This window comes from Rhinopithecus roxellana, chromosome 5 (assembly GCF_007565055.1).
Source record: "Rhinopithecus roxellana isolate Shanxi Qingling chromosome 5, ASM756505v1, whole genome shotgun sequence".
In the NCBI taxonomy this organism is placed as follows: Eukaryota; Metazoa; Chordata; class Mammalia; order Primates; family Cercopithecidae; genus Rhinopithecus; species Rhinopithecus roxellana.
In genome coordinates, this window is record NC_044553.1 from 74,703,372 (window position 1) to 74,728,562 (window position 25,191).

The following is a 25,191-nucleotide window of genomic DNA, read 5'->3' on the forward strand; positions in this document are numbered from 1 at the left end:
GAGAATAACAATTCTTAAAGTGCAGGTGATATCTTTGCAGAAGTTTAAAACTGGAAGACATCGTAAATGTGCTCTAGTCTTGTTTCCTCATGAAAGGTAAGGAATAGAGGTTCACGGAGCGTAGGTGACTGTCAAGAGTTTCCCAGGTAGTTGCAGTGAAACTGATTACCATCTGCTTCTACTGGCTGCTACTAGTTAACAGAATGAACAGTTGGGTTAAAACTGAATGGCTAACAAAAGCCTTCTAAGGATTGAGGCAGTCCAAATATCACAGTTAATGGCAACTTAAAGACAATCTTGGGATTTCACATGGAAATCGTCCCAGGGAGAAGGCACTGTATGTGTACTTACCCAGCAATTTGTAGAGGAGGTTCAGAATTTCTTTCCAGGCCATGCCACTCTCTTCCCTTGCAATCCCTGCAAAGTGTGCTACGCTATTGTAGATATTTAAGCGGTCAATGCAATTTAAGACAAGAGCCAACATTCCCTGAGAAGGAGAGTGGAGGAAAATATAAACATTGCTGATTAAGAAAGCAGAATCCCGTTTGCTCTTTCCCTTCCTCTATCATTCACCTTTTAAAGCTGATAATGCCAGTATGCAAATAGACCTTCATGGTGCCAGTTGGGTTTTGTTTTTTCCCTCCTAAAAACAAAACATGCATTTTTATGCCTGAGAGACCTAAATAGCATCCATTTGGAGAGTGAGTCAGCAGCCTCTTCTGACAGGTTGCCCCCACGTGCTTAACTCAATCCAAGGACATACTTAGGAAGAGGGAGGGTGAATGAGTTTCACAAAAACCTGCTTTCGGTCTGGTGTGAAGTGGTTCTGACTCACCCAGAAACAGATCTAGATATAGTACCCATTTCTCTCTTAAATATCAAGTAAGTTCAAGTTCCATTCAGATGCACAAAACAACCATGCTTGCTTCCTACCTCCCCACCCCCCAAAAAAGGTGGGATTTAGAGACAATAACACTATCACCACTTTTCTAGCTAATCTGAAATACTACGCCACCCAGTAAAAATCTGTGCTAGCTGTTCTTAGCACATAGGAGGGAGATGGTAAATGGAATTTCAGTAGCCTTTAAGGCATTGAGAATGTCCCTGGAGCCAAAGTCTGGTTAGATCAGAAGACTGAGCTGGGATGGTTTACATCCCATACCACTAACTTTGGAAATGCCCAAGCGACAAGCCCTGTGCCCACGTATGGCAGGTCCAGAAGTACAACCATGGCCTGTTGGCACTAAATCATCACGTCTCCAAGTCTGGAAAAGGCTTGTGACTTGTCTGTGGTCATACACAGCCAGAGATGAAGCCAGAATGAGGCCCTGGGTCTCTTAAGCCCCAGCTGGCATTTTCCTCATGGCCAGGTCCCACTCCCAGTAACTCAGATGCTGAATTCTGACATAAGACTTAGCATATTCTGTGTCTTTTAAACCAGCTTCTCAGGTATTCTTAATGTGGTAGAATCCAGGCATCTGTATTTTTCAAACAGGTTTCCCAGGTAATTCTAACATTTCCCAAAACTTGGGAATCACAGCCAATGTCATGCTCTCACAGCTGACATTTACTGAAAACGTATTTTTGATACACATGTGGCACTGAAGCTTTAAAACATAATCTGGTTTGAACGTGCCAGCCATTGCTAACGTAACCAGGTTTGGCGGACAGGGAAGGTTGGCTTCCAATTTCCCAGCTTCCAAATCTCTCCTGTCCTCTGGCTCTCTCATAAACACGTGCATGCAGAGAGACAAAGCTAAATTGCAGTCATAGGAATATTTTAGCTCTGGACACAAAGTGAATTTCAACTTTTCATTTCCCGACTTACCTCTTCCTTGAAAAGATTTTGTCTGTTTTTGAGCGAGCGGAGCTTGTTCTGCTTGTCTTCATGTCGCATCTCCTCCTCCGGGGGCTGGAAGTAGGCGATCAAGTCCTGGAGGGTCTGCAGGACTTCTTCTATAGGCAGGGTGATGGGGGCAGCTGTGCGATTGTTTCCGCTAAAAACCATGAGATTGACATGGTTTAGGCACCAGCCAGCAGCAGCGCCCTGATGAACACCCACTGGGTCCCGCTCCTAACAGCCCCCCATGGTGCACCATGAGCTGCTTCCTTAGGCGGCCATTGTACCAGCAGCTACAAAATGAAGTTTCCCAGCTAACAGAGTAACAGAAGGAAATATTCACATTCAAGTTTAAAGCTATTTTCATAAACAAAGGGAAATGACTCCTTTTAGCACATTTTCAAGCAACTTATAACTCATCCTGTTAATATTACCATAATATTTCAGTTCATAGCATCAATGGGTATTTACTGAATGTCTAATCATAATTTCCCTGTAATCTAAAGAGGTAATTTCAACACTGATTGTGACAGTGACTCTTCTATCTACAGCAGATGCTTCCCCTTCCATTTACCCCTGGTTGTCTGTCACACTTTTTTTTTTTTTTTAAATAAAAACATTTATAAAAAATAAACTTAACCCATGATTCTTTTAAACAATCACACCTTCTTGGCATTGATTAATCATAAGGCTGAAAGGATTTCTATCACTGGGTCTTTACCTCTATCTCCATGTTAGTTTTCTCTTTGTCTCTCCTCTTGCACCCCCTCCACATCTGTGTGTATTCTGAGATCTCTGCACGTGTTTTTCTCATCATGTTTCTCTGGGTACATGCCTGCTTTCCCTCACTCCATTTGTTGATGGTTCCTTTGCTTTCTGTATCTGTGGTCCCTTTCATCTGACTTTCCTCTCTCTGTGTTCTCTATCACCCTCCTTTCTCAGTGTCCCCTATCTCTCAAACATCCTTCTTCTCTGCTTTGAGGTCTGTCCCTCTTTGTTTCTTGGTGTTCCCTAACCCCACGTTACCTGCCCTTCCATCTCTCTCTCCCTGTTGTGTTCCTCCTTTTCTGCAAGTGTCTTTTTCTGTTTTAATCTCTCCCCAATTTTTGTAATTAAACCCCTTCAACAGAGAGAGAATACAAAGCATTACAGATAACAAAATGACCCTTCATTTCCCCATCTCCTTGAGGGGTACATCTGGGAGCCTCTCAGTGGGCAAAAGCTATGAAGAGGAAGGGGAAATGGACCCACCTCTTGTGGGTTTGCATCATGAGGCCCTGAGTGATTGAGAATTGGCTCAATGTGCAAGTAACATCACAAGGACTTTTTTTTTTTTTTTTTTTTTGTATCTTATTTTATTCTAAGTTCTGGGATACATGTGCAGGATGCGCATGTTTGTTACACAGACATGTGCCATGGTGGTTTGCTGCACCTATCAGCCCCTTACCTAAGCATTAAGCCCTGCATGCATTAGCTATTTTTCCTGATGCTATGCCTCCTCCTACCCCCCACCCCTCGACAAGCCATAGTGTGTGTGGTTCCTCTTCCTGGGTCCATGCGTTCTCATTGTTCAACTCCCCCTTAGAACATGTGGTGCTTTGTTTTCTGTTCCTGCATTAGTTTGCTGAGGATAATCATTTCCAGCTACATCCATGTCCCTGCAGAGGACACAATCTCATTCCTTTTTACAGGTGCATAGTATTCCATGGTGTATATGTACCACATTTTCTTTATCCAGTCTATCACTGATGGGCATTTGGGTTGATTCTGTGTCTTTGCTATTGTGCCTAGAGCTTCAGTGAACATATGTGCACTTGTATCTTTATAATAGAATAATTTATATTCCTTTGGGTACATACCCAGTAATGGGATTGCTGGGTCAAATGGTATTTCTGGTTCTAGGTATTTGAGGAATTGCTACACTGTCTTCTATAATGGTTGAACTAATTTACATTCCCACCAATAGTTTAAAAGCATTCCTATTTCTCCACAGCCTCTCCAGCATCTGTTGTTTGACTTTTTAATACTTGCCACTCTGACTAGCATGAGATGGTATCTCATTGTGGTTTTGATTTGCATGTCTCTAGTGATCAGTGATGTTAAGCTTTTCTTCATATGTTTATTGGCCACATAAATGTCTTCTTTTGACATTTATGTCTTCTTCTGTTCACATCCTTTGCTCACTTTTTAATGAGTTGTTTCATATAAATTTGTTTAAGTTCCTTGCAGATTCTAGATATTAGACTTTTGTCAGATGGATAGATTGCAAAAATTTTCTCCCATTCTGTAGGTTGTCTGTTCACTCTGATGATAATTTCTTTGGCTGTGCAGAACATCTTTAGTTTAATTAGATCCCATTTGTCAATTTTTGCATTTGTTGCATTTGCTTTTGATGTTTTTATAATGAAATCTTTGCCTGTGCCTATGTCCTGAATGGTATTGCCTAGATTTTCTTCCAGGGTTTTTATAGCTTTAGGTTTTACATTAAAGTCTTTAATCCATCTTGAGTAAATTTTTGTATAAGGTATAAGGAAGGGGTCCAGTTTCAATTTACTGCATATGGCTAGCCAGTTCTCCCAGCATCGTTTATTAAATAGGGAATCCCTTCCCCATTGCTTGTTTTTGTCAGGTTTGTCAAAGATCAGATCGTTGTAGATGTGTGGTCTTATTTCTGAGTTCTTTATTCTCTTTAATTGGTCTATGTGTTTGTTTTTGTACTGGTATCATGCTGTTTTGGTTACTGTAGTCTTATAACATAGTTTGAAGTTGGGTAGTGTGATGCTTCCAGCTTTATTCCTTTTGCTTAGGATTGTCTTGGCTATATGGGCTCTTTTTTGGTTCCATATGAATTTTAAAGTAGTTTTTTCTAACTCTGTGAAGAATGTCAATGGTAGTTTAATGGGAATAGCACTGAATCTATTAACTACTTTGGGCAATATGGCCATTTTCATGATACTGATTCTTCCTATCCATGAGCATGGAATGTTTTCATTTGTTTGGATCATCTCCAATTTCTTTGAGGAGTGATTTTTAGTTCTCCTTGAAGAAGGCCTTCACTTCCCCTGTTAGCTGTATTCCTAGGTATTTTATTCTCTTTGTAGCAAGTATTAATGGGAATTCATTCACGATTTGACTCTCTGCTTGTCTGTTGTTGGTGTATATGAATGCTTGTGATTTTTGCACATTGATTTTGTATCCTGAGACTTTGCTGAAGTTGCTTCTCAGCTTAAGAAGCTTTTGGATTGAGACGATGGGGTTTTCTAGATACAGGATCATGCCATCTGCAAACAGAGATAGTTTGACTTCCTCTCTTCCCGTCTCAATACCCTTTCTTTCTTTCTCTTGCCTGATTGGCCTGGCCTGAACTTCCAACACTATCTTGAATAGGAGCTGTGAGAAAGGGCATCCTTGTCTTGTGCTGGTTTTCAAGGGGGAATGCTTCCAGCTTTTGCCCATTCAGTATGACATTGGCTGTGGCTTTGTCATAAACTGGCTATTATTATTTTGAGGTATTTCCCATTAATACCTAGTTCATTGAGTTTTAGCCATGAAGAAATGGTGAATTTTATCAAAGACCTTTTCTGTGTCTATGGAGATAATCATGTGATTTTTGTCTTTAGTTCTGTTTATTTGATGAATTGTGTTTATTGATTTGCATATGTTGAACCAGCCTTGCATCCCAGGGATGAAGCCATCTTGATCATGCTGGATAAGCTTTTTGATGTGCTGCTGGATTTGGTTTGCCAATATTTTATTGAGATTTTCACATCGATGTTCATCAGGGATATTGGCCTAAAGTTTTCTTTTTTTGTTGCATCTCTGCCAGGTTTTGGTATCAGGATGATTCTGGCCTCATACAATGAGTTAGGGAGAAGTCTCTCCTTTTCAATTGTTTGGAACAGTTTCAGAAGAAATGGTACCATCTCCTCTTTGTACCTGGTAGAATTCTGATAGAATTCAGCAGTTAAGTCTATCTTGTCCTGGGCTTTTTTTCGTTGGTAGGCTACTTATTGCTGCCTCCATTTCAGAACTCATCATTGGTCTATTCAGGAATTCAATTTCTTCCTGGTCCAGTCTTGGGAGGGTGTATATGTGCAGGAATTTATCCATTCCTTGTAAATTTTCTAGTTTATTTGCATAGAGGTGTTTATCGTATTCTCTGGTGGTTGTTTGAATTTCTGTGGGGTCAATGCTGATATCCCCCCCTTTATCATTTTCTATTGTGTCTATCTGATTCTTCTCTTTTCATTAGTCTAGCTAGCAGTCTATTTTATTAATTTTTTCAAAAAACCAGCTCCTGTATTTTGTCCTTTGAAGGACTTTCTGTGTCTCTGTCTCCTTTAGTTCCACCCTGATCTTGGTTATTTCTTGTCTTTTGTTAACTTTTGGGTTTGTGTGCTCTTGGTTCTCTAGTTCTTTTAGTTGTGATGTTAGGATGTCAATTTGAGATCTTTTTAGCTTTTTGAGGTGGGCATTTAGTGCTATAAACTTCCTCCTTAATACTGCTTTAGCTGCATCCCAGAGATTCTGGTACATTGTCTCTTTGTTCTCACTGGTTTCAAAGAACTTCTTGACTTCTGCCTTAATTTCATTATTTACCCAGGAGTCACTCAGGAGCAGGCTGTTCACTTCCCATGAAGTTGTGTGATTTTGAGTGAGTTTCTTGAATTCTAATTTGATTTTGCTGTGGTCTGAGAGACTGTTATGATTTCAATTCTTTTGCATTTGCTGAGAAGTGTTTTACTTGCAATAATGTGATTGATTTTAGAGTAAGTGTCATGTGGCACTGAGAAGAATGTATATTCTGTTGTTTTTGGGTGGAGAGTTCTGTAGACATTTATAAGGTCCACTTGATCCAGAACTGATATTGAGGTCCTGAATATCTTTGTTAACTTTCTGTCTCAATGATCTAATATTGACAGTGGGTGTTAAAGTCTCCCACTATTATTGTGTGGGAGTGTAAGTCTCTTTGTAGGTCTCTAAGAACTTGTTTTATAAATCTGGGTGCTCCTGTATTAGGTACATATATATTTAGGACAGTTAGCTCTTCTTGTTGAATTGAATGCTTTATTATTATGTAATGCCCTTCTTTGTCTTTTTTGATCTTAGTTCGTTTAAAGTCTGTCTTGTCAAAAACTAAGATTGTAACCCCTGCTTTTTTCTGCTTTGCATTTGCTTGGTAAATTTTCCTCTGGCCTTTATTTCAAGCTTATGTGTGTCTTTGCATGTGACGTGAGATGGGTCTTTTGAATACAGCACATGAATGGGTCTTGACTACTTACCCAGCTTGCCATGCTGTGTCTTTTAATTGGAGCATTTAGCATGGCTTCTTCTTGATGGCCAATTTCTAATGATCTCTCTTAGGCATTTATAGTATATTTGCTTATTCACCAACTGCTATATATTAATTTGCATACATGCTAAGGAAAGATTTTCATCTAGGCCCAAACAAAGACTCAAAAAGTTCTGAAAGCAATCAGGCTGTGAGGTAATAATTCCAATTTTGTATTAAAAATGCCAAGTTCATGCAATGGGGAAGGAATAATGGGGGACTGTAAGCTTATTATAGGCAGGGAGGCACATCAGTGTGTATTCAACTCCTGGCAGTACCAGGCATGTTGTAAGTTCTCAGTTAGTGTTTGCAAATGACTACCTGGGATATTATTAGACACAAAAATAGTAGGGAAGAGAATGCCATGAGTACATGAGATGAAGCCTTGGCAGTATGAAACTCAATTCAATATGACTTCCCACTTCTGAGTTCAGTGAAGGAATGAACACATTTTCCTCAATATTTCGGTCCAGCTCCAGGACTTGCTTTTTGCTTTTTGTTTTAAAAACACTTTCATTTTACTAGAGACACCGAGGCTGGTCAAGAATAATTCTTTACATGATTGGAAAAGATGACAGCAAGAGGTTTATAGACATTTTTTGTAGCTCACTGAGGCAGCATATGCACCATACAGGGAGTTGGAAATTTCAGGTCTCAGCCTTGCCACTGCCATTATCAGTGTGATATTTGGGTTGCTGCTAGGCCTCTTATGCTTCCATTTAGCACCTGGAAAATAGGAAAGGTGCATTCGTTGATTGCCAGGGTCCTTCAGGTCTAATTTTTTGTCTGTTGGGATCTCATTGCTGGACTACTTCATCTTGTCCCTTGAAGAAACATGAATATTACAGTCCTCTACTAGACTAGGGCAGATTCATTCCTTCCTCAAAAAACAAGACATATCACATGCTTGGCATGGGAAGCAACAGTGAAAACAGACATTACTTCTGGAAAGCATCATGGTGTTCATATTCTACTCTAAAAGAACCTCAGAGAGAAAAGCCCAATGTACAGAGATAAGTCAGAGCCTCAACTCAGAAATAACTACAACTGGCACCTATCCCTCCCCACCTTCTTCAACTCCCTATAGCCTGTCCCACTACATTCTTGGGCCTTTGCCAATGAATTCTTCTATTAAATTCAAGTGAGATCCCATGTGATTCTGAATATTTATCACAACATAATGATTTATTTGTTGTCTCTCTTCTAAGGTTAAACTTAGAGGACAGCTGACAGTATCTTTTCCTCAGCAGAGTTTTTCAGACTCCTTAATCGATCACACTATTCATTCTACTGGACAGTTCCCAGCAACTCTACAGAGGATGATGAGATAGCATGATGAAACTTTAACCTCTTCATTTTTCTTTCTTGTTCCTTCCCTATTCTCTTAGTCTTAATGTGCTCCCAGAAGGCCACCCCTCCTCCTGGTTTCTATGTGCACACAGCATACAAAGTTGGTTTCTCAAAAGAGATGGGGAAGAAGAATCTACTTCCAAAATGTTTTTTTCTCCTTTACTTCCTAGCTATTAAAAAATTCAAATACTATAACTTATTCGCAGCCCACAGCCCCTCAGCATTGATATTTTTTCATTAGTCCTTTTTTCCTAAAATATCCTGTGCCTGGAAGAATCAAGAATTTCCCTCTTGAGGGTGGGACTTAATAGCTGAGTAAAGAGCTGAGTAAATCCTTTCTCTCACAAAATAATAATAAAATTGGACAAAACCATTCAAAACAATGATCTCTGGACTCTGGAAATTGACTAAAGGCGTACAAAAAATCAAATATTTTATTTTTATTTTTTATTGTTTGAGATGGAGTTTCACTACTGTTGCCCAGGTTGGAGAGCTATGGCGTGATCTTGGCTCACTGCAACCTCTACCTCTTGGGTTCAAGTGATTCTCCTGCCTCAGCCTCCTGAGTAGCTGGGATTACAGGCATGCGCCACTATGACCAGCTATTTTTGTTCTTGGTTTTTTTTTTTTTTTTTTTTTTTTTTTTGAGATGGAGTGTTGCTCTCTTGCCCAGGCTGGAGTGCGGTGGCACGATCTTGGCTCACTGCAAGCTCCGCCTCCCGGGTTCACACCATTCTCCTGCCTCAGCCTCCCAAGTAGCTGGGACTACAGGCGCCGCCACCACACCCGGCTAATTTTTTGAATTTTTTAGTACAGACGGGGTTTCACTGTGTTAGCCAGGATGGTCTCGATCTCCTGACCATGTGATCCGCCCGTGGGCCTCCCAAAGTGCTGAGATTACAAGCCTGAGCCACTGTGCCTGGCCTATTTTTGTATCTTTAGTAAAGACGGGTTTCTCCATGTTGGTCAAGCTGGTCTCCAAACCCCAACCTCAGGTGATCCATGTGCCCTGGCCTCCCGAAGTGCTGGGATTACAGGCGTGAGCCACAACACCCGGCCCAGTGTGTGTATATATGTATGTGTGTGTGTATGTATGTTTGTGTGTGTGTGTGTATTTTTTTAATTTCTTTTTTTAAATTTTTTTAATTTAATTTTTTAAAATTTCAGTGTTTCAGCCTGTTGATGCTTCCATCTCCCTCCCTCCACCGCCTCATGGCAAAACAGCTCTGATAGGGCAGAGTAGGCAATGTGCAAGGCCACACACATGCTCAGGAAAAACTGGAGAGGACCCTAGCTATCTATTGCTTCCCACACAAGCAGAAAACAAAATCCAGCCACACACACAGGTCCATCAGCAAATAGTCACAGGCTTGTCTTGTAAGAAATACTAAGGGAAGTCCCTCAGGCTGAAAGAAAATGACACCAAACAGTAACTAGAATCCACGCAAAGAAATAAAGAACACTGGTAAAGGTAACTATGCAGGTAAATACCAGAAGCAATATAAAAATACGTATCTTCCTCTTTTGTTCCTGTAATTGATTTTAAAAAACTGCATAAAATAATTATAAAACCATGTTGCTGAGCTTATAACTTATGAAGATGTAATATAAGTGGCAATATTATCACAAAGGATTAGGCAAAGAATGGAAAAATGTTAATGCAAAGTTGCTTTATTTGTTAAGTTAGTATTAATTTGAAGTGCATTATTTCAAGTTAAACATATATTAAGTTCCCTAGAGCAACCACTAAGAAAATAACTCCTCGGCCAGGCACAGTGGCTCACACCTGTAATCCCACCACTTTGGGGGGCCAAGGCGGGTGGATCACGAGGTCAGGAGATCGAGACCATCCTGGCTCACATGGTGAAACCCCGTCTCTACCAAAAAACAAAAAATTAGCCAGGCATGGTGGCGGGCACCTGTAGTTCCAGCTACTCGGGAGGCTGAGGCAGGAGAATGGCATGAACCCGGGAGGCGGAGCTTGCAGTGAGCTGAAATCATGCCACTGCACTCTAGCCTGGGCAACAGAGTGAGACTCTGTCTCAAAAAAAAAAAAAAAAAAAAAAAAGAAAAGAAAAAAGAAAATAACTCCTCAAAAAAGTATTTTTAAAAACCCAAAATAATTAAAATATTACACTAGAGAGTATCTATTTAACATAAAAAAAGGTAGTAAGGGAGGAACAGAGGACCAAAAAATAAATAAAGAGACATAAGAAATAAATAGCAAAGTGGCAGACATAAATCCAGTTATCTAAATAATTACATTACCTATAAATGGATTAGGCATACCAATGAAAGGGAGAGATTGTCAGACTATTTTTAAAAATCTAATATATGTTGTCTACAAGGGACACACTTTATATTCAAGGACACAAATAGGTTAAAAGCACAAGGATTGACGACAATATGCCATACAAACAAAAAACATTATCTGCACCTAAGGACACCTGGAATGGCTCTATGAAACAGACTTAAGACAAAGATGTTCACAGAGAAAAAAGGAAAAGAGTTTAAAATTACAAAAGGGCAAATTTATCAGAAATATACATCTGTTATAAACATATAAGCACCTAACAGAAACCAAAATAGGTGAAGCAAAAACTGATGGAATTGAAGCAGAAGATAACAATTCAACAGTAACAGAAACACCAATACCCGATTTTCCACCAGTTAATGTAATAAACCACATTAACAAAGGACAAAACTATACGATCATGTCGATAGACCAAGAAAAAGCATTTGACCAAATCTAATGCTCATTCAAGAGAAAAGCTCTCAACAAACTAGGAATACAAGGGAACTTCCTCTACCTGATAAAGGGCATCTACAAAAATCCTACAGTCAAAACCACACTTAATGGTGAAAAACTGATGTTTCCTGCCCTCTCCCCACCCCCACCTTAGATCAGGAACAAGACAAGAATGTTTGTTCACATCACTTTTATTCCACATTGTAGTGGATATTCTAGCCAGTGCAATCATGTAAGAAAAATAAATAAAGGGCATCCCTATTGGAAAGAAAAAAATAAAGCTCTTTTTATTCACAGAGGACATAATCCTATATGTAAACATTTCTAAAGAATCCACCTGCTCCCCAAAAAGCCCACTGAATAAATAATTTCAATTAGGTCAGTGACATAAGTCCAATATTTTAAAACTTAATTTCTATGTACCAGCAGAAAATAATCTGAAATGAAATCAAAAAATGCTTCTATTTGTAGTAGCACCAAAAATAATCAAATACATAGGAATACATTTCATAAAAGAAGTGCAAGACTTATATAATAAAAACCACAGTATCTTCCTGAAAATAATTAAAGAAGAATAAATAGACATATTATGTTTGTAGATTGGAAGACTTAATATTATAAGGCTAACAGTCCTCCAAAACGGATCTCTAGATTCAATTTAATACCCATGAAAATTCCAGCAGAATTTTTTTTGGACAGAAATAAACTCACCCTTAAATTCACATGGGAATACAAAGGACCCAGAAGCACCAAAACAATTTTGAAAAGAAGTACAAAATTGGAGCATTCACTCTACATTATTTCAATAGTTACTATAGGTACATTAATGAAGACAGCGTTCTTTTTGAATAATGACAGGCATACAGATCAATGGAACAGAACTAAGAGCCCAGAAAGAAACTCTTACATTTATGCTCACTTGGCTTTTGACAAAAGTGCTAAGGTAACCTGATGGGGAAATGTTGTCTTTCCAGAAAACTGTGCAGGGAAAAATCTGATATCCATATGGCCACATACAAAAATATTAATTTAAACGTTTACCTCATACTGTGCACAGAAATAGACTGAAAATGGATCACAGACCTAAATGTAAACGCTAAAATTCGGAAACTTTCAGAAAAACACAGAGGAGAAAATCATGATGATTTGAGTAAAGAGTTCTTAGGTATGACACCAAAAGCACAATCCATAAATATGTTAAATTGAACTTAATCAAAAATAAAACATTTGTGCTTCAAAAGACACTATTTAAAAAAAAATGAGAAGAAAAGCCAAAGACCAAGAGAAAATATTTGCAAATCATAACTATGGCAAAAAACTCAGAAGATACAAACTCTCAAATTTTAATTTTAAGACAAATGACCCAATTTGAAAAGGTAAAATGCTTAATTACATTTTACCAAAAAAGATACATGAATGGCTAATAAGCACATAAGATGTCCAGTATCCTTATTCATTCTGGAAATTCAAACTAAAACCACCACGATAGTATCTACTAGTATCATAGCTACTAGTATGGCTACAATCAAAAAGTCAGAGTAACAAATGGAGGAAAAGATGTAATGAAAAGAAACTTCAGTCATTCCTAAGAGAAATGTAAAATGGTACATCCACTTTGGAAAACAGATTTTTCAGTTTCTTATAAAGTTAAACATACCCAACTGAATAAATAAAACATGGTATTTATATACAATGGAATATTATTCAACCTTAAAAAGGAATGAAATCATGTTACGTGTTACAACATGGACAAACCTTGAAGATATTTTGCTAAGTGAGATAAGCCAGACACAAAAGGACAAATACTGTGTGCCTCCACTTATATGAGGTACTGAGAATAGCTAAATTCATAGAAGCAAAGAGTAAGTAGAAGTTATAAGGGGCTGAGGGAGAGAAGAATAGGGAGTTCTTGTTTAATAAATACAGAGTTTCAGTTTGGGATGATTAAAAAATGTGGAGATGGATAGTGGTGATGACACTAAGCTTAAAAATGGCTAAAATGATAAGTTGGATGTGATACATATTTTACCACAATACAAATATATCAAAAAGTTATACAAATTTATATGCGACTCAACAATTTCACTCCTATTTACCCAAGAGAAACAGAAACCATATCTGAAAACTTTTACACTAATATCCATAAAAACATTATTCTTAGTAATCTCTCACTCTACACACACATACATGCACACACACACACACAAAGAATACTCTGCAGCAATAAATAAGCGAAGAAACAAAAGAATAAACTTCAAAAATATAATGCCAAGTGAAAAGGCCAGATTCAAAAGACAACATATTTTATGATTTATTAATGTATCAAATTGAGACAGAAAGCAGATTAGTGGTTGCCTAGGGCTGTGGGTGGCAACTAGAATAAACTGCAATGAGCATAGGAGATATTTTTGGAGGGATGGAAACGTTCTAAAACTGAACTGCAGCGATGGTTGTAAGGCTCTGCAAATAAATATATTAAAACTTACTGAATTGGCCAGGGATGTCGGCTCATGCCTATAATGACAACATTTTGGGAGGCTGAGGTGAGAGGATCACTTGTGCCTAGCAATTTGAGACCAGCCTGGGCAATATAGTGAGACATCATCTCTACAAAAAATTTAAAAAAAATTGGTGCGATGCTTTTTATGTGTGGTCACAGCTACTCAGGAGGCTAAGGTGGGAGGACTGCTTGAGCTCAGATGGCGGAAAGGCTGCAGTGAGACCCTATCTCAAACAAAGAGCAAACAAATAAAATCTCATGGAACTGTACGTTTAAAAGGATGAATTTTGTAATATGTAAATTCTACCTCAATAAAGATGTTTAAAAATAATTTTCCCATTGTCAGGCACATAACTCCCACTGACTTTTTAAAATAACAACTTAATTGAAATACAGTTCACATATCATATGATCACCCATTTGAAGGGTACAATTCAAAGGTTCAGTAGCTTTGGGAATATTCAGAGTTGTGCAACCTTTGCCATGATCAGTTTCAGAACGTTTTCATCAGCTCTCCAGAAAGCTTTACACAGTAGCAGCCACTCTTCCTTTCCCCCTAAGACACCCCAGCTTCTGCCTCTTTCTACTTCTTTCTACTTCTAGGTAGAAAGTAGGTAACTCTTTCTACTTCTTTCTACTTCTAGGTAGAAAGTAGGTAACTCTTTCTACTTCTGCCTCTGCTTTTTTCCTCTATAGAGTTATCTGTTCTGGACATTTTGACCATGTGAATGGAAAAACATCCCAGGATAGCAGTTCTCAACCGAGGCTGATGTCAGAATCACCTAGGGAGCTTCGATAAAATACCAGCATTTGGATCCAACATCTGCAGATTCTGATGCAATTGGTTTAAGATGTAGCCTGGGCATCAGGGTATTAAAACCTCCCCAGATAAATCTAGCATGTGGCCAAGGTTAAGATCTCTATAGTAGGGCAGTCGTGTTTAAACTTTAGTATGCATCAGCATCACCTGGAGGGCCTATAACAATATGAGTTGCGGGATCTTACTCTGAGGGTATCTAATTCAGTGGGTTTGAGGTAAAACCTGAGAATCTGCATTTTTTTAACAAGTTTGCAAGTGATGCTGATGCTCTGGTCCAGGGATGCCCTTTAAGAATCTTGGGAGATGTCAGAACAGCAAGATGGAAGGAACCTGAGCCCCAGTAGCTAGGCCACCTATTTTCCCTAAACCACCTACCCACTTTATATTATTACCTAAACAAGAGGTAAAAGTTTACTCTGAACTGCAACGGCGGCCCAGCCTGTTTCCTAATACACATCCCTTGGACTGCAGTCTTTCAACAGCAAGAAAAGTCAAGATCTAAAACAAAGTTCTCATTTCATGCAAATTCACACATGTAATTTACACCCCTTGGCTTTCGAGAGATTTTCCTACCAGAGGAGAATGATCTTGGAACACTGCACAGTTGACAACAGAATCAGTTTCTCATGGTAATTGGTGAAAACAATCCACAGAGTTCTGTTTTGGAAGCATTATTTAGACTGGAGGGATTATGATCCAAGCAGGCAGTTCAGTTAATTTTCTCATTTAAGCCACAGCCACAGTTGGGTAACCCAAGGCTTCCAGTGCAAAGCTACTTTGATCCAAACCATAGCAGCAATTCTGAATGATGGAGAAACCCTTCGTACGTAATACATGGGGAGTGTATCAGTTCCTCTTTGCTGTTTTTCTCTTTACACACAAATATAAAATGGACCAATGCACTCCCACTCTTTTCACTTCATTTGCATGCAAAGATCTTGGATATTCATCACTCCAATCTGAATAACTAATGGAGCTTGGGCATTTGTTGAGCAAAGGGTGAAGCTAGTAGGAGTTCACCTGTGTAGGAAATCTGTTTCAGTCTCAAGCTCTTGATGGTAAAACTCTTTGCTGGTGTATCATTATTTCCTGAAAACATTCACAGTATCAAAAAGAGGTGGGTGGTGGTGTTGGAAGGCCACAGAGTCAAACTCACTAGTTAGAGGAGGAAAGGAGCTAACATACCTGACAAACTGGCTGAATAAGGCTGTGGTGTTCCGGATGATCCGAGCAGCCTGGGACTCCTCACGCTGGCATCTCTGCAGTGTTAATCCATCATCCATGTGGCCTTCCTGATGGAGTATGACCTACCCACGTGGCAAGGGACAGAAGCTCTAAGGTTACAATTATTCCACATATGGACAGTCAACATTTCCCGCAGTATTTCCCTCATCCCTCTTATTCCTTTCCCCAAATAAGCTCCCCTGGGTCCATTTTGAGAATGGGACATTAGCGAAGTTATTGCACCCATATGCCCTATTAGTGACATGTGAATCATTCCTTAGACACAGTGCTTTGATGAAAATGAAATTTTATGTGCCATCATGGTATGAGTTATGACACATTCCTCAGGCCTAGATATGAAAGGGTGATAACGTATCTCATCGATTTTTCTCTTAAAATGAACGTGGAATCTTACCCTTGGAAATGGGAAAAGTCACTGTGTTCAAAGTCTTTTCCTCCAGAGATGAAGTGAAGTAAAAGACAATGTAAAGCAAAACCCTGTACTGGGATCAGGCTTGGTTTCTCGACTGAAGGCCAACTACACTGAGTGAGTTAACTGTAGGACTGGGGAAAGCAGCTCAAGGTGGTAGCTGGCTTCTCTTGGAGGCTAGGGAGTCAATTTGAAAGCACGGGCTCTGATATCAGCAGACCTTTGTCTAGTCCTGCTATGCCACTTACCAGCTGTGTGACCTTGGGCAAGTTACTTAACCCCCATTTGCTTTGGATTTCACCAATCTGCAAACAGACTTATCTTAGAGGGTTGTTTGCAGGATTCAATGATTTACATGTCATCACTTGGCATGGTACCTAGAATCTAATAGGTGCTCAATGAATGTTTATTATTATCAGAGGCAGTATAGTACGGATGTTAGACCAGCTATCTGGAAGCTAAGCACATGTACTTGTCACTAAGGACACCATGACACCATGTTTTTGGGAGGGGCTACCAACTTTTTATGTGGAGGTCAGTGGCTTTTTCCCTTAAAATGATCAAGTGTGTTAAGTGAGACAGTTTGATCCTGGTTCAAGTCAAGGTCAAATCCTGATCCAAGTTCCCTGACATGGTTTCTTCTTGATGGAAGTAAGCAAAGACAGACAATGTGTAGATCCTGGAAGTCTACATGTCAACACAGACAAAACGTGTGGCTCTAGAAGGTATCTATAGAATAAAGATTGTTGGCCTCTCTCATTTTTAGCTTAAAGAAACAACTTATTTTCCTTTCCATGTGAAAAATCTTTTCCTTGCTTTTTATTATTTTGAAGGTACTTCCTGATATGATGAATTAGAATTCAGGCTTGTTCATTTTTGAAACAAGACTTTGCATCCCATCTGTATACTGCAGTGTGAGCATTAGCAAAGGATACTGTTACCATTGGAATCACTAACTGTTAGAAAATATTCCTTTGTCAGAACACCTCAGCAACTGGTTAGCAATGCTGCATTTGGGTTTAGTAATACATTGCCACTATGTTTACTTTGGCCTGGGTCCCAAATTTCTGGTCCTTAAAGACCAAAATTCTTAGGTTTTGCTTGTTCAGATAACACATTTAAACTGGCCAGCCAAATGAGAAAGTAATGAGAACTGGGGGGAGACGCAGTTGCTAGAATGTTGTTATTATGAACTCTACTGATCTCAGCAGCCCAGTTCCTAAGGTCCTTCTTTCTCTTGGAGAAATCTTACAACTGAAGAGCAGGGAGAAGAAGCCTAAGGTGCGAATAAGAAAGAGGGTGCTTTAAAGTGGCTACTCATCAGGTGTTTCATTGTGTTTGTGCTTGATTGGTTTCTCTTGATTACTGTTTTGTTCATTTCATAAAACACAGCACAGATTCAGACATCCTTTGTATTTTTAGAGAGGGCACTTAACATGCTTCCTAGGAAATGAAGCAGCGTAGCCCTGTCGAGGGCTGAGCACCATCGCACCAGCTGGATAGAGTTCATAAAAGCACCTCCCAAATTCACACATACATTCTAACAGTTAAATGAATGTGCGGGCTATGATCCTAGAAGAGAAAGGCATGGACAGGTACAATAAGTCAACAGTGCAAAATGAGATCTCTCCACATTTGCAGAGTCCTTGGAGCGTGTCCCTGCCCACCCAGAGTTACAGCCAAGATCCACAAATTCTACTTTCTTTAAATGTTACCATTGCCTTAGTAGGTTTGAAAGACTGTAGAGGCTCTAGACGGTATTACTGTACTCTATAGAGGATTGAATTTTCTTCTGATAGGCTGGTAAGAATAGAGGATGGGTTTTTGGCATTTATTTTCCATTTGTTCTTATTCCCAACGTGTAGCCCTCATTCCCGGGGTGTAGCTCTTCTGAAGATCAACTGAAAGCCTACTGTATTTCCCAGGGTCATTCCAGCTTGTCACACCCTGAACCCTGACTTGTGTATCCCTAGTACTGTCATAATGTCAACATCTCTGCTTTGCTCTTCATGATCACAGCAGTTTTGCGTTTACTATTTTGGCTTCACACCCCATCCATGGTCAACTTAGGATTCTAGAGGAAACTGCATGTAGAATTTTAGGTGCATGTTTTTGCAGTTCTCTCTACTCTGGACTCTTGGCCCCCTGAGTCCCAGAAGCCTTAGCTGAACCTATGTCTAATCTGACTCTTTAGCACAACTGATCTAATGCAAGATCCCATTCCCTAGTTCTGCAAATCAGCAAATGTGCTGAGGGGGAAAACAAAGACGAAGGGGGGCTCACCTCAGTGCACTTATGTTCTATGTGCAATATTTTGTGCGTATGTTTTGGCTGGCTTGGTTATTGAAACCTTCCATTTTTTTCGAAGGTACTGTATCCAGCCTGTGCAGCTGTTTTCAGAGGAAGGGTTGGTCTCACACAAGCCAGATTATGTGGCCTCTTATTTATTGTATTTTCTATCCCCTCTTGATCACTTCATTTCCCCTTTTCTGGATATTTTCCTAGTCTGTGTTGCCTTACACAAAATTAAGATATTACCTTATGTTCATTCTCAACATCCTTTCTTACCACAACCTGCATTCTGGAAAACTTTTCATCATGACTACCTTAGGCTGCTATACCTCAACTACAGAGCACAGTACCTCCTAGCACCTTATTCTGGGACTAATTGACTATTTAAACCCATATTTTATAAGGGTTTTTCAGGGATAAAAGCATCACATCCTTGACATCCATTATTTGGTTCCCACCAAAAGAAACACTGTTATGGCAATTGACTTTCTGGTGAAAAGATGCTGCATGTACCCAAGCTAGTTTTTCTCACTGGAGCAGGCTGTGATGCACCACTCAAATCAAGATACAATCTGTGGATTCTGTCACTCCACAACATCTCTTCCTTCTGCCAGTGGGTTCCTGTGGGCTTGTTATTACGCAAGCTGTGTTTTCTCTGTAGAGATCTATTTACTCTTTTATGAAAACTGCACAATAACTCAATTATCCACTGAAAGGAAGGGAGCAATGATGTGGGTAATCCCAAGACAGCAAATCACCAAAAGCCATTTAGATCGGGTTTTAGAGTGCATTAATCACGTCATCTCCTCCTTACAGATTTGCTGTATATTTGCTTTTTTCCCCCATTGAATATGGGGTCAAAGTATCCAAATTAGGCTGACGTATGGAAGAAACTGTGTACAATCTATCACAAAATAACTCTTCTGAATAGTAAGAAGTAAATCACAATCACGTCCACCTGATTCTCAGAATCACTTCTATTGCCTAGTTGCTTCCAACTCAGGGTAAAACAACTGTACACAGACATTCTGACTCTCACCTTTCTTTTCAGAGGTCCCAGGCGGGAAGTTTTTGCATCTTGTGCTTTGTAGGTCACCCACAGACCACTGGCTGTATGCTGTACAAAGCAGACAGAATCTCCATACTTGATTTCTGGAACTCCCATGCCTTCTATGTCTCGCTTGTGACTGGAATCTAATTTCTCCTTGAGTTCCTAATTCATACACAAAAAGAAACAAACATAGGCATTATCTGATTAAATTAGAAGCTCAATATACAAAACGAATCACCTATGAAAAATCTGTAAGCCAGGCAACTGGTTACCAAAATAATCATGATGTGGCTGTCCAAGCCAGGATTTCAGAAAGACTTGCTTCCCTTATCTCTTGTTAATTGTAAAATCAATGGCTTTCGAGTTCTGGTTACTTCAGTGATTATTTAAATCCATGGGTAAAGGGGGCACCTAGTAAGCCCTCTCTTCTGTTCTGATTTTGTGTAATTCTTCACTATATTTTCTACTTTCCTCATCCTGATTTATATACCTTAATAAGTAACCTGTTACTAGCCAAGTAACTTATTTCCAGCAAGTGACATCTTCCATAATTGTAATGGCTACCTGTCACAAATGCACTGACTCAGAGGCTTTCATCCTATTTATTGATTTCATGTAAAAATTTCTTATAAAAATCTGCAGAGAAAGGAAACCCTTTGAGTAGACAGGGGTTACTAACGTGGCTTAAGCTAATGTAGTAATTTGTGTATCAGTCTCTTAGGGCCTCCTCAGTGGTGTGCTGTAGTCAAGCGGTTTCATTCTTCAGCTGTCACTGTTTCACTGCCTATTCTCCAGTGTGGAAAAGGGACTTCCTGTGCATCAGGTAACAACACAGTGACAATCTGAAGTACCTGTCACAATAGCGTGTCATGAGGTAGTCCTCTGATGCATGGTAACTTCTTCTCCTTCTCATCAATCAGGGCCTCTGTGGTTCTATTCTGAATGGTTATATCCTATTTCCATTTCTTTTCTACATCTTGCATTAAATTGCTCATTTGTAAAAGCCATTAAGGAGGAAGCAATTTGAACTTTTACAGAATAAAAAATGGCTGTTACCTGTTTGCAAAAACGTTTTTCTCTGTCTCTCCCTCTCCCTGCCTCCCTCCCTACCCTCTCTCTCTCTCTCTCTTTTTTTTTTTTCTTTTTGAGCCCAGAGTCTCACTCTGTCCCCCAGGCTGGAGTACAGTGGTACAATCTTGGCTCACTGTAACCTCTGCCGCCAGGATCAAGTGATCCTCCCATCTTACCCTCCTGAGTAGCTAGGACTACAGGTGCAGGCCACTACACCTAGCTAATCTTTTGTTTGTTTGTTCATTTATTTATTTATTTATGGTTTTGCTTTTTGCAGAGACAAGGTTTCCCCATGTTGCCCAGGCTGATCTTGAACACCTGGGCTCAAGCAATCCACCACCTCGGCCTCCACATTTTTCTCATTCTTAATAGTGGAACAAACAGCAGCACATGTATTGAGTCATTACCATGCTCAATATAATGTTCTAAGTTCTTTACATGTATTAACTCTCCATAGTGGCCTCTGATGTAGCTACAAATGCCATTCCAATTTTACAGATGAGAAAATGAAGGAGGTAAATTTGCCCAAGATCATTCAGGAAGTAATGACAGGAAGTCCAGCTCCAGAGTCTGTGCTCTTCTCCTACTCTAAACTACTACTCACCCTTCAAAACCCTGCTCAGAGGTTACCTCTGTAAAGGAAGAGTCAGTCTCTCCTGCTGTTCTTCCCCAGCACAGTCTCACTGCTCTACTGGGCACTTAGCACATCATAATGTAAAATGTGTTTGTTTATACGACATTTTCTTTTTGTCAGGCTATGAAAAAAATCAAGGGCACAGGCCAAATTTCAATTAACTTTGGATTTATAACAGAAAATTCAATACCTATCAATTACTTAATGGACATATACTGAGAGAATATATATAGCTGAGTAATTTTTTATTTTACATTTATTTTTCATTTCAGCTCTTATTTTCCTTCAAGCTTTCATTATTTCGCACAACATTTAAAGTATCACTTGGAGCAATATTAGTACAAGAAATTTCTTTTTCTTTTAAATGTGTGTGTTGAAACATTGGTTGGATTATTAAATATGACTTCGTCACTTTTTCAAGCAGCAAGATAACATCCAAGGATAAGTATGAATTTTTCTTTTGCAAAAAGATTATTTCCAGAAAAATATATTTCTGATTTTGTAACATTAGCTAATAGGAAAATAGTATTTGATATATTGGGATTTTCTTTAAAGGCAATTCATCAAGAATGCATTTATTCTATAAAACAATGGATACTTGATTTTCACTGCAGAAATATTCACAGCTCTAGAGACACTCGAGCCAGTAACAGAACTGAAAAGATGCCAAAATCCTCATCTCTAGTCTGCTCTCTAACCATAGCCAATGCAGGGGTTAAAATTATGCACACCACAACTGTTAAATATGAATAATTACATTGATTTCTAATAGCTCCTGATTAAAACAATTCATATTACCCAACTATCAATGAATATGGTAACTTCATTACTTTCTTGCCTTTCACTTAAATATAGATTTGCAAACAAAAAAAAGATATCTGTTTTTCTGGACTCACTGAAATAAACGAATCATGATTCTGTATAGAAACAAGTGTTTCTGTGTCTTTGTTTTACAAAACAGCATCGGCTTCCAAATTCTATGGTAGTCGCTGCAGTGGCCACTTCTAATTTAATAGAACAGTGGCAACAACAAACGAAGATCTAGAGACAAAATCCATATGAAAAACAACCCAATTCAACCCTAAACAATAATGATAAATCAGTAAAGGAAATGAAAGAGCTCGGTGATGGAGAGGCTTGATTTTATTGACAGCACATTGGTGATTTTCTTTTGACTTGAGTATGAACTAATGTTCCCTTCTGTTTTTACTTGGATATGGCCCCAGCTGCAGTCACCCTACTGCTAGAAATGGAAACGTTCTAAAAAACAGAGCTAATCCAATCATTCTCTTTCAATAACTCCCAGGTTCCTATGGAATACAATTGTTATCTCTAAAGTTCTTATACCCCAAATGCTCTAACCAAACTGGACTAAGAGTACTTATACTCATGTACCAAATATTCCCCTTCTTTGGGCCTTTACTGACATTATATTTTCTGTTTGGAATTCCCCTGCTTCATCTTGACATCTCTACATCTGTATTGTTTATATTTCATATCTTCTGTATATTGTGGTATTTCGATATTTTTAAAACTTTCTGGCTGGGGAGAGACTGCCTTTCTTGTCAGAGACAGCAAAGGGCTCAGCTGCATGCCTTTGATATGCAATCTAATCAATTCACAACCAGATGTCCTCTAGCTGGCTCATATATTCCAGGAGGCAATACTCCTCTGCCTTTCCAAAGCCAGGTACTAGGTAGATAGGGACCATCTCTATAGCTTACAGTCCCCCTGAAATTACTCAAACTAGCAAATCCCAAACTGTTTACCCAGTCCTGCCTTGCCTTAACCATGGAAACCCCAACAAAAGTGGTGGCAAAGGTTGTCACCTTGCTTATGCCCCTTGTCTGCCTCCTGATCAAAGCTGGTGCTTTCCTATGTGAGCCTGCATAGCGTGGCACGTCTCCTGTTGCTAGGACCTGTGAGTATAATAAACTTTGTTTTCCTAAGCCTCTCCTGCATCCCCTCACATGGCTGCACCTGACTGATGATCACATAAAGGAACACAGCACAACATCTCATCCATCAAGCCTTCTCTACTTAGCCAAAGCTGGAGAATACCTGCACACATTCTCTGATCTCATGGTTTGGTGGACCCTGCAGGGACTGTCCTCCCAGGGCTAGCCAATTCCTAAAAATGGTAAAGGACTCATCCAGGAGCACACCTTTATACGCAAACCAGTCCAAAGCCCATAAAGCCAACCTCCTCCTTTACCTTCTGGACCCCTATTCCCGTAGCCTAATCTCCCCAGGGCTGGTACCAGACAACCAATAGCAACTCCCGTGCTCCAGAGCCTGCTGAAATTATTCAAAGGAGCCAACCCTAAGCCTATTTATCCTGCCTAGCCCATCTCTTTCTATGGAAACCATGAAAAGGCTCTTTCCCCCAGCTTCCCCTCACTCTCCTTTCCTCCTGGAGGATGGTGCTTCTCTGTGTGGCCCTGTGTGGTATGGCGTGTCCATTCCTCTTGGGAATGGTGAGTAACAAGTGTTCTTTTCCAATGCTGATTGTCTCCTGATTTGTTGGCTTCATCATACCTGAATAATAAAATCTACATTTTAAAAACAGGTATTGTTGTTGGTATACTAGCTGTCCCCTGGCAGATTGAAAATGCCAAAGGTGTAAAACTGGGATTTCTTTGTCTTTGTCCTTCATACAATGTCATACAATGCTCTGCTTAAAACTGGTTGCAAATCATTTGTTATTGTTTTACTGTTCTGCAGGCATTCAATCTATATCTGTTTATTTGCATCAACCTTGTTTATGTTAGATGATAAGCTGATTCTAAGAAGGAAGAGGTTATCTGGCCTAATATGAGTTGAAGGGCAGTAATCATTATCCTCTGCCTCCATTGACACCTTATTAAGGAAATGCTCATGACCACATCATAATTGTCATATTAGTATTTGGCTGAGATGATCAAGTTGCTACGATTGGTTTAATATTCCTGGAATATTAAAGGTTTGGCTGGAGATGATCAAGTTGCTAAGATTGGTTTAATATTCCTGGAAGGATGAAGAAAGGAGCTAGAACTAGGCCAGGCGCGGTGGCTCATGTCTATAATCTCAGCACTTTGGGAGGCAGAGGTGGGTGGATCATGAGGTCAGGAGATCAAGACCATCCTGGCCAACCATCCTGGCCAACATGGTGAAACCCCATCTCTACTAAAAATACAAAAATCAGCTGGGTGTGTTGGTGCGTGCCTGTAATCCCAGCTACTCAGGAAGCCGAGGCAGGAGAATTGCTTGAACCAGAGAGTTGGAGGTTGCAGTGAGCCAAGATTGCGCCACTGCACTCCAGCCTGGCAACAGAGTGAGAGTCTGGGAAGGAAGGAAGGAAGGAAGGAAGGGAGGGAGGGAGGGAGGGAGGGAGGGAGGGAGGGAGAAGATGGTGCCACTGCACTCCAGCCTGGCAACAGAGTGAGACTCTGTCTCAAAACAAACAAACAAACAAACAAATAATAAAGAAAGAAACTAGAACCAATAGTTGCCCAGTACCTGGTTCAAACTAGGTATTGTGCTAAGTACTTTACAATGAAAACGCCATCACGTGAATTTACCAAGGACCTACAAAGTGGTATGTATCATATATGACACTTTACATTTTCTCTAAATCTTTCAATAGCCCTATGGCTTTTATTATCCTACTTTACAGATGATAACACCGAGGCTTGCAGAGTTTGAGCAACTTGCTCAAAGCCACATAGTTGTAAGCAATAGAACATAATCCAAAATCAGGTACAATTCCAAAGCCAGGTATAATTCATTTGAACAGAATTATCTGAATGGTTACCATTACCAGCAGCATAGTTAAATAATTAATTGTACCAATAGTTTAGTTGCTTAAAGGTTAATATGAAGAAAAAGTTGAAAACATATACTATTAAAGGCCAGGCAC

General features: G+C 39.5%; 1 protein-coding gene across 2 annotated transcripts in view; it reads right to left on the minus strand.

Moving 5' to 3' along the window:
• The window catches only part of RYR3 (ryanodine receptor 3), a 407,410-nt gene that overhangs the window by 296,635 nt on the left and 85,584 nt on the right, over positions 1 to 25,191 (minus strand). For both annotated transcript variants that reach the window (XM_030930996.1, XM_030930995.1), the window contains exons 10-13: positions 19,577 to 19,750; positions 15,777 to 15,898; positions 1,829 to 1,997; positions 352 to 487 (exon numbers count right to left, since the gene is read on the minus strand). In XM_030930996.1, the coding sequence (XP_030786856.1) occupies positions 352 to 487; positions 1,829 to 1,997; positions 15,777 to 15,898; positions 19,577 to 19,750 (601 nt within the window). The remainder of the gene's footprint in view (positions 1 to 351; positions 488 to 1,828; positions 1,998 to 15,776; positions 15,899 to 19,576; positions 19,751 to 25,191) is intronic.